The 11,247-nt window shown below is 35.2% G+C and overlaps 1 protein-coding gene across 2 annotated transcripts in view; it reads right to left on the reverse strand.

Annotated features, from left to right (window-relative positions):
- Positions 1–10,850, reverse strand: part of LOC149780607 (pseudouridylate synthase RPUSD2-like) — a 56,771-nt gene extending 45,921 nt beyond the window's left edge. For both annotated transcript variants that reach the window (XM_089937729.1, XM_089937728.1), the window contains exons 1-3: positions 10,600–10,850; positions 3,186–3,315; positions 2,459–2,580 (exon numbers count right to left, since the gene is read on the reverse strand). In XM_089937729.1, coding sequence (XP_089793855.1) covers positions 2,459–2,580; positions 3,186–3,315; positions 10,600–10,809 — 462 coding nt within the window. In that variant the 5' untranslated portion in view covers positions 10,810–10,850. The remainder of the gene's footprint in view (positions 1–2,458; positions 2,581–3,185; positions 3,316–10,599) is intronic.
- Positions 10,851–11,247: the final 397 nt, after the last annotated feature.

Here is an 11,247-nt window from a genome sequence, read left to right on the forward strand (position 1 = left end):
ACTTGTACTGTGGGATATATTTTCCTGGTCATCAAGCCATTTACTTTTTTTTGCATACAAATGTGATGGTAATACATCTTAATGGCCAGGATTAGATCATATCATCTTACTTAGTATTACAATGGCTGTCCTCTTCAAGGTACATTTTGAATTTTTTTAATGTGTTGACGTATCAGACTAGATACACACTTCTGACATTTTATATACTCTAAACGTTTGCTATAATATTGAATCATGAAAAAAGATGGTGAATTTTTTTTGTTGTATATCTTTCCTTAATTCCTGCCATGTACAATTGCTAATAGGTCAATGTTTTTATGGAATTACATGATGTCAAGGGACATAACAATATCCCAAATGGAGTTGATGAGGCAAAACCATAAATGGTACATTAAGGTCTATGCGACAATGTACACACCAAACTGGAGGTTGCAGGGCTATCCAGCTACAAGGATATTACATATCTGATATTGATGTAAATAAGGAATAACCCAATCAAAACCGGACCAGAAAAAACAAAACCGATAAATGGCAAATCTAGATGCAATAGGCAACTCACTAAGAAAGTGGCAGCAGATTATATATATGGGTTGTACAGCTAAACTGTAACAAAAGTGTCAACGGGCAAACAGATGGATGGAAAAGTTAATGCAAAATCATGTTCTAAAAAGTCTATGATGATACTGAACTGGTAAATCAAGCCAAAAATGTGTACTAGCTAAGTCTGGATGTCCACCAGGCTATAAGCTGCAAAGGTTTTCTAATTATGAATCGATAATGTATTAGAATATCATCATGTAGGTGCCCAGCTCTCAGTATATTTGCAGCATGGAAACAGTAGAGGTTCCAGCTTAAATGTATGACCTATATCTAAAACCATGAGAGGCTGCAAATCAACATGCATGACCTACAGCTTAAAGTTTAAAACTCACATATAATACCCATATCTAAAACTTTAACCTTGAGAGGTACCGGCTCAAATATGCAACCTAAAGCTAAAACTTTAACCTTGAGAGGTACCAGCTCAAATATGCAACCTAAAGTTAAAACTTTAACCTTGAGAGGTACCAGCTCAAATATGCAACTTAAAGTTAAAACTTTAACCTTGAGAGGCACCAGCTCAAATATGCAACCTAAAGCTAAAACTTTAACCTTGAGAGGCACCAGCTCAAATATGCAACCTAAAGTTAAAACTTTAACCTTGAGAGGCACCAGCCCAAATATGCAACCTAAAGCTAAAACTTTAACCTTGAGAGGCACCAGCTCAAATATGCAACATAAAGCTAAAACTTTAACCTTGAGAGGCACCAGCCCAAATATGCAACCTAAAGCTAAAACTTTAACCTTGAGAGGCACCAGCTCAAATATGCAACCTAAAGTTAAAACTTTAACCTTGAGAAGCACCAGCTCAAATATGCAACCTAAAGCTAAAACTTTAACCTTGAGAGGCACCAGCTCAAATATGCAACCTAAAGTTAAAACTTTAACCTTGAGAGGCACCAGCTCAAATATGCAACCTAAAGCTAAAACTTTAACCTTGACAGGCACCAGCTCAAATATGCAACCTAAAGCTAAAACTTTAACCTTGAGAGGCACCAGCTCAAACATGCAACCTAAAGCTAAAACTTTAACCTTCAAAATGATTATGATACCTTAAGCGATTTGATTTTACATCCCTTACTTATCGAATACCAAAAGAGAAAACATGGGACCAATTAAATAGTCATGGATAATTTTTATAATAATAAAGGAAATGAACAAATTACCATTACATTAAAATAAACATGGAAATACATACACAAAATCAAGCTTCATCCTGTGTCTTGTAATACACATGGATATTAATAAAAGGATTTATATCAGTTTAACCACATGATAGGCCATACATGGATGCCAGTATATTTTGGAGCAAGAAGAGCCTAAGAAGAACCACTGACCCACAAGTAGCTATTGGCATGCTTTCTGACATACCCATAATGGTCAAGGCTGACTCATACCCACGCAGACTGGTGAGATCTTTGTGATTTGTAAACTCAAGTGCCTGAGACCACCTGACCACTTAGGAACCTATGTTATTATTGTTGTTGTAGGGTTTAACGCCATTTTTCAGCACACGATAGGCTATACTTGGCAGCCAGTATTAATGGTGGAGGAAGAACCCGGGAAAACCTTGGAAAGAACCACCAACCCACGAGAAGCTACTGGCAAGCTTTCTCACATACCCACTTTAGCCGAATCCATGACTTGAACCCAACAGACAGAGGTGAGATGGCAGTGATCCATAACGGAGAGCGCTTTAGACCACTCAGGGCCCCTCCTATGTTATTAAAAGGAACTTACTGTACAATAAATGGAAAATAAAACGCATGATTCAAGATGTGGTGTTATATGGGAAATGAACTTTTTTACATTAACTGGCTAATACTTTAACTACATGAGATTTTCTTGTACAACTTACATATGCTTCTCTAGAGTCACTTCTAAACTCTGTTCCAAGAACATCAAGGACTGTACGACCAAACCATCTCTCCTTTACATAGGTGCTGAATGTGTAATAGTAGGGGTAAACCTTTCTCAATCCTGAAAAAATAGAAAACATATTTCAAATCACATTAAAATTATATAGGTATTCAAAATACACAGGTTCATATGTTTGCAATATACTCAACATGGATTTTCTTTCCCTGAAAATTCCAAGTCTTTTGCACAATGAGCAAGCAGAAACGAGTGCTTCAAATAACACGGGATAACCCAATCTTGTGACCTTCTCCTTACTGATAACCTTGACATTTCAGTTACAGACTCAACAATTTTTATAGTACTGTGTGTTCTACTGTATAGTAAGGTGAGGACAGCCTGGACTAAGGAAACAGAATGCTAGACTTAGTGTCCGTTAATCCAAGTTTGGAGGTTTTCTCTGGGTTCTTTTGAATTCCTCCAGCTAAGTGGGATCATGCCACCATCTTTCCTGCCAAGAGTACTTGATGGATCTTTCAACCAGTTCATCTACTATGGTATATTTTTAATAAAAAAAATGATATCTCATTTTTCTTCTCAATGGTCATTCACTTGCCATGGCAAATCAGATTTGTTCTTCTTTTTAATTATGCATTATTTTGTTTCTCTTTTCCAGTCCTCCCATGGCCCCTCATATATGAGAATAATGTTTAATATAAACCACGTACCATTTTCAAAGTAATACTCTGTCTCCCTCATACAGGCATCTGTGAATCCTTCTTCCTCCTCATCTGGTGGGGTTGCAACTGGGGCATTATGACTGGTCTTTTGCTCATGGACTTTATTTAGTCGCTTTAGCTGGTAAAGAAAAATCAAAGACAATCCTCAACTCAAGTTTGCATCAAAAGAAAATATAGGGTTTCAAAATGTGTGTGATTTTCAGACAATTTTGTATCCAAAAATAGATATCCTCATTACCGTTAAATTTAAACGGCTCATTTGGTTTCAGATGGGAAAGATTATTACATTGTTAAAAATAAGACAAAAACAAAATGTAGATGATGCAGATTACACTACAAACTTTATGTAAATGTTTTTCTATAAAATATTCAGATTACGATAATCATGAGTCACCTCTTAATCTCAGTGATGACAACTCTGCATTAAATCTTATCAAGCTTTGTGCCATTCTAATCAGTCTTGCGTATGCAATTGTCCAATATGAGTCCCATTGTTATCACCTGTTGAGCAGCCAACTGAATGTCAGGAGGCTGATTTGCAATTGTCAGAGTACTTAGGACTGTTACAGACACAGATGAGGGAAAAAGAAAATGGAGCAAAATGAAGTTTTTTCATAATGTGTATCTGTCAAAAAGTACTGAAGTCAAAATTTACCTTCACCAAAACCTACTAAAGTTTTAATGTACCTCAATCAAAATGTACCTACGAATGCCAAAACCTACTAAAGTTGCAATGCACCTCAATCAAAATGTACCTACGAATGCCAAAACCTACTAAAGTTGCAATGTACCTCAATCAAAATGTACCTACGAATGCCATAACCTACTAAAGTTGCAATGTACCATATCAAACAATTTCAGCACTTAATCTGCATTAATTTCTTAAGATCACATTAGAGAGAAACTATTTTCAGTAAACTGCCAAAACATTATGTCATACTGCACTCTACCACTGGCAAACTAAATTTTTCAAAAACGTTAGTTTCTTTACATTTCTTGTTCTTTGACTTGACAAATGTTATGTACAACATTCTTTTTATCACAGTGTAAGTACAGGATGCTCTTCCATTATTATGATTAATTTATTCAATGTTTCATTTTTACAAAACTGCATTGCTTTGCAGTCATCATTTTTCAAAATTATTTTGAGATTCTACAACAGCATATGGGAATGAATGTTGGTCTTTTTATGCATAGCGTGTACACCCTCGATAACAATTAAAAGATCTGGGTTTAATTCAGGCAGGCATAAGGTTAAAAGATGGAAGTTAGTACATGTATTTCCAATGCAAGTGAAAGGATTAAACCACTCACAAATTACTTTTGATCATGTACATTTGACTACTTTTTTTAATAATGAAAACTGTTTCTCTCACTCAGCTCTCTAGTTCTCAGTTCCACATTTTCCCCCATCTTTGCACAAGACAGAGTCAGATTTAAATATACATTCTGAGTTCAAAATTTTTATGGTGTCTTCTTTTGTGCTCTCATTTGCATCCATTTGTTGGATTACATCAACATTGGTGTCATTTTCATCACATCCATTTTCCAAAAAATTAACAAGATTTTGCTGTCTTACTTTAATAACCTTAAGTACTTTTCTATACTCCTAATACTAGTATGCCCAAGTCTAAATCACCAACGTATTAGTAGCAGTAGTAGTAGTAGTATTGGGCATTGATTTGTCAGTACATATATTATCAAATTCAAACTCCGAATACTCTGATTATTATCATAACTTACTATTGTCACCAATTTATTTGCTCAATAATCACAGATGGTCACATACTCATTCAACAAAAATTTCAGTTTTTTTTAGTCATTATGCCAGTGAAGAACTGCTAATCAGTTGCACTGGCTTATGGCCCTAATTCTAGCCATTAGCTGTTCTGCAGATCGACCATGGCTACCCAAAAGTATAAAAAGGGGAGCACGACAGGGAAATATTATGTGTTACCGGTGATGCATTAATCATTGCAAAGAAGAGGTGCATCCTTTGAGAATTTCACATATATCTGACCCAGATGCCCAGGTTCCTGAGAGCCCTGAGCAATGAAACAAAAGTGCTCTAGGATGTCCATCTTATATTCTCTGCTTCATTAGATAGACTAACATAGATCAAATGTAAGGTTCAGAGACCTGCATATATATATATATATATATATATATATATATATATATATAGTCAATACAATGAATTAGAATCTATCATATCTTCATTTCTATATTAGCAAGATTCAAAAAGCACTACTAATATAGTAACAAAAAGTATATCCACTTATCCGGTTTACCGTACAATTATTATATAGAGTTAGGCTAACTTAACAATAAATAACATTTTGTTCATCAGTTCCTTATATTTAATTATCACTTTACCTTTATCATGAAAATATTTTCATAACTGTTCATATTTTCTGTATACAAGGCCACATCTGACCAAAATCTACCCGTTATAATTCTGTACTACATCTGCATTATTTAAATAGCAATGCATAATGTAATATATAATTTCCTTCCGTGTCACTTTTAGTTAAATAATAGCGAATTTTTGCAGTAATACAAAAACATTAGCTACGATAAAATCAGCTTGTTCACAATGTTTTGACATAACACAGATCAGTGCTTAGCAACAAGTGAAATATGTAACACTCTACTTAACTCCAATGAAAAAAATAGCACATTCTTTCAGCAACTATTTATCATGAGCAGTTGTCTCAGTAACTGAGCCAAGATTACACGATTGTGTCAATATAACCTCTGTTTGCACTGCTGTGAACTTTATCATCATAACAATCTGGTGAACAAACATCTCTTGTTATGATTTCATGCAGGTATTTGCAGAGTAGCCCATGGGCACATGGGAGAGGATTTGTTGCATTCAAGAATATATCAATTATGATTATTTTTGATGTTCAAACTTAACTGCTTTGACTTAACTTTAATTGGGCTATATTTTGACTGTAGTATGTTTAAATTTTGAGTTGTTACACATTTTGATTTGGGTACAATCTGACTACAGTACATTTTAACTTAAGTACAGTCTGACATGGGTATCTTTTGACTTCATTTCGGTTTAGATACATTTTGACATGGACATGTTTAAAACTTCTAACCTTTGCTTCAATTCACACCTGAAAATGCTTTTCCTATGTTTCACACATTTTTCATTCCATCAATGTTGACCAGTGAAAATAAATGCTGTCATTACATTAAAGAGTGCTGCATTCTTTTGAAAACTGTAATGTCCCACACTGACACAAAAAGTATCATAACTTTTCATTAAATGTGACAATACAGCAAAACTATTTTAATCATCCCGTATCAATTTAAAGTAAAGTACCCTGTATAACCAAAGATGTGTAGGGCCCATATCCACTGATAAAGTAAAGTACAGGGTATAGCCAAAGTGTGTATATGGCCCATATCTACTAATATGGCACAAACCTTGCATACATGACATTTCTTGTTATATATCAAAATTGCATCTATAATGTTCCATTTATATATTCCACGAAATGGAATAGTCTATACAACGGATACAAAAATGTATTTCTTTATTTCTTTTGGGAAGATGATTATGTCCTTATTACTGCAATCACCCTGCATTATATGTATGTAACTAGTTATGTCCAATTGTTAATTATAAAATCTTCTATCTAACATGCAAAATGAATAATTTCAAAAATAGAAAGTGAAAATAGGAAATTGCACATCTATTTTAATTCATACCTAATTCGGGTTGAGGATATTAACAGATACTGGGCTCATACAAATTGTATTCGCTCAGCAAAATAGCCACTTTTTGCCTTTGATTCAAACTGTCACTTATCAGTTAATTTGCTTATACTTTTTTTTTAAGCAAAATTCAGTGTTAAATTTATAATTTAAAACTTACAATTTATTTCACATTTCAATTTGATAAGACATTTTTGCAAAAGAAATTTTATATCTGCAGATATGACTCATATACTTTACTTCATACATGTAAAGTCCACTCAAATTAATGCATTCTTTTATTCACAATTAGTTGTGGATTGATTAGTGTCCTATAAAGTTAACTTATATGACACCCATAGATTTACTATATGATAATTTAATGTTTTAGGTAGGAAATTTATTATTGTTTGAAAAATACAGACATTAAAAATATCATATATGTGAAATGTCATATATGCGTAACGCAGTCCTAGATATATGCACACAGACATTCTAGATAAGTGCACACAGCACATTCTAGGTAAGTGTGATTAATTTAATAAAACTTGTAAATTATATAAATCAGAATCATTATATTTTAATATAACTAAATAGATTATGCTAGTATAATCTATGTTGTACACCGATATGATGACACGGTAGCCACATTAGCCTACAATGACTTGTATATGCTTGGCAAAAGAGCTATATGTTTAGATTTATTTGATTTGTCACTCATCATCTGATGTGCTTATTCTTTATTTTAATTTAGTTAAATTCAGCATTTAATTTATGATTTGTCACATTTAAGGAGTCTTATTTTCAAAAGTAATGTCATATCCATGAGTAAGACTCATATTCTTACTTTATATATACCGGTAAAGTACATGCATAAACGTCTTCACACCATGGTGTTTATAAATTCAGACCAATGTGGATACTGTTATGAGTGAGTAAGCTCAACTCTACAACTACATGTTTATGGGGAAAATCAAAACTACAATGCTGTCAGGCATTTCTGTGCACTTAAGGTTTCAGTCTCAAATACTGAAGCAAAACGCATACTGAATTCGCACGATTGATGAAAATAAAATACAGCAATGCTTACCATTTGAAATGAGGCAATTGTCACCAGAACATTCTATTCAAAATAATATTAAATTTGGACACGGCGGATACCACCCCCGTGTTTTCCTGACTCATGATATATCGTCCTATTCTGTGCACAGCGTTGAAAAGATGTAATGTTTATTAATCAGGCTATAGAAATGAAATGTATTACTTTGAACTGTTTCTGTCAACATTTCAGTTGAGTGATCAGGTCAGGTTTATAGCTAGTTTTACAAAATTCAACGTAATAATGCCAATAAATGGCAAGACATATTAAGCAAACAAAATCGATCTTGTAAAAAAGTTAGTCAAGTTCAACATTTTATAAAAAATAAGCTATTATATGGCAAAGAAACAACATCGAATAGGATGTAATTTGTTTATAACGTCTTGCTGATGGGGAACATTACTAAAGAATTTAGAAACAAACTATACGCCCGTGAATTTATTGAGAATTTATATTCTAGCAGCAAGCTGACACGTTGGGTAGCATATGATTTTGTATGTGTGGGACAACTTTTAAAAATGGAAACTTGGATCAAAATGCAGTATTGTTTTAAGGTATACATTTCGATCTTTTATATAATGTATTTATTTGTATGGTTCTAAAAGATACATAGTAAATCGGATTTTCTGGGTATCCGGTTCAAGGTCATGGAGTGGGTCTTGTTGATATTTAGTAATCACATTTTCATATGTATTTCAAGTCAAAATGCTGGATATTTTTGTACACTTTATGAATCTCTCTTTTCTTAATTAAATTGCGATTGTTCTTTCTTGATACAAAATGGATTTTTGACCCAAAATAACACGTGAGCCGATGTTTACAGAAATGATGTATCGTTGCTCAGAATTACCCAACGCGGTGGTATATGTGAATGCTTTGGACCAAACTAATTTTTGGTGGTTTAGAAACTAACAAACAATAAATTGTTAGATCAAGTGGCAACTTATAAAATATTTTTTATATATTAACAATTACCATAAAGTAATGAAGACACCAGTCATAGATTCACTTCATTGCAATTCATAGTTTCTGTGGCGCTCATTTCAAGTCCTATAACAAAATTAAATGGCATGGAAGTGAGTGTCAAGATCAATTTAAACCAAACCATTGAATGCCACGCTTCATTTGCATAACAGGCCAGTTTTCTTCTGAGACCCCCACACACACACAACAAAACAATAATAACACATCATAGTCAGCAACATGATGCAACATCTAGATCGCTACAACATTCTAACAGACTGCCAGCATGGTTTCCATGCCAAACGAAGCTGTGAAACACAGCTCATAACCCTAGTGGATGAGCTCGCCAAATCCTTAGACAGAGGGAAGCAGTATGACCTTGCAATCCTTGATTTCAGTAAGGCTTTCGATCGTGTCCCCCATGAAAGACTCCTCAGTAAGTTGGACCACTATGGCATCAGGGGTAACACACTGAAATGGATCTGAGATTTCCTATCAGGCAGATCACAGGGAGTTATAGTAGATGGAGCAACATCAGACCCAGCACCAGTTGTTAGTGGGGTAACTCAGGGGAGTGTTTTGGGTCCCATACTCTTCCTGGTGTTCATCAATGATCTACCTGCAAGCGTCAAATCCAACACATGACTTTTAGTCAATGAGCAGGCAACAAAATATCTCGGGGTGGAATTGTCTAGAGACCTCTCTTGGAAAAGGCACATAGACAAGATAGTGAAAAAAGGGAACAGTAACCTTGGTTTCCTGCGCCGCAACCTCCAAATCAACAATGAAGAAGTAAAAAGTGCGGCATATTTCACTCTGGTTCGACCAGGTCTGGAGTATTGCTCGACTGTGTGGAACCCACATAGTAAAGATCTAACAAATAAGATAGAGATGGTTCAAAGGAGAGCGGCTAGGTTTACCACAAATAAATATCGTAACACTAGCAGTGTCAGTGCAATGCTCAACCATCTCCAGTGGGAATCACTCGAATCCAGGCGAACCAAGGCCCAGTTAATCATGATGTACAAGATTGCGAACAACTCAGTGGACATACCAGCGGACAAATACCTGACCCTGGCATATAGCCAAACTAGGGCAAACCACAGGAAAAAGTTCTAATTAAAGTCAGCATCGACAAATTGTTTCTAAGTTCAGCTTCTTCCCATGTACAATAGGGACTTGGAACAAATTACCATCAATAATTGCAGAGGCTCCTGACTTGGTATCTCACAAGCAGGAGCTTTCCAAAATCACATTCTAATGAACTAGTCAGCTACAAGTAAGACCTAGTGATTCTCAGGGCTATGCCGGTTGAGGTTCCATATCTCATTGCCGCTACGGTAGCCGGATTGGTCTGAGTATGAAGGGACGAAAACGTACACTGACACACTTTTACTTATTTCTGCCTTTCCTATCATTACTCTTCTGACTGTCCTATCACTTCCATCTTTACTTTATGTTTGACCACGTACCGCCCGTTGCTTAATAGTCAAGTGTGACTGCGTCAACGTATTTATAGATATAGACAGATATAGATATAATAACAAACAACTGCAAAACAAAAACAAAACGGGAACGGGAAAAAATAAAAAGAATCTGAGTTACATCCCAAAGATATATATATACCCGTTTCTGAGCCCGCTTGGATAACTGTACTGGCTCCACGTCTGCCCCACCTTTGTGTTTTGGCTCAGTTATGAGAGACATTTGGCTTAGACAACTAAGTGACTTTACTAAGAATCCTAACTGATGAATTCGAGTTTCTCTGACTGTCAGTTGGTATCCTAATATACTACTGCCCAGTCGAATTGATGTTCTTAACCAACGACACAGCATGTGGAAAGCTAATTTTCTAAAATAAGTCGCGAGCGCCTTTGCATTCGGAACACCGCTGCTAAATCTATGAAACAAAAATAAGCCCCAGGCGGGGTGGGCGTAGTAATTTGCAAAACTAAAACAAAACTATTTTTCAGTTGTACCATCTCGGTTAATCCTACAGTCATTCAATACAATAATATAAATAGCTGAAGTAATCGAATAGTGGTGTGATGTGATTTGGATTTTAACGTAGCTTTAACAAATTGTCAGTCATATCACTACAATCTCTGCAATGTGGCAGTTTATAGTGATGTCTAGCACTTGGGCATCATGCCGCAGGCATGGATCAGAATGTCCCACCCAGTCACATTATCCTGACACCAGGCCGACCAGTCCTAACGCTAACCACTTAATGCTGAGCGCCAAGCAAGGCAGCTCCTAGTATCATAGTTATAA

The sequence above is a fragment of the Sinohyriopsis cumingii genome, chromosome 16 (genome assembly GCF_028554795.1).
Source record: "Sinohyriopsis cumingii isolate HCF-2022 chromosome 16, ASM2855479v2, whole genome shotgun sequence".
NCBI classification, from domain to species: Eukaryota; Metazoa; Mollusca; class Bivalvia; order Unionida; family Unionidae; genus Sinohyriopsis; species Sinohyriopsis cumingii.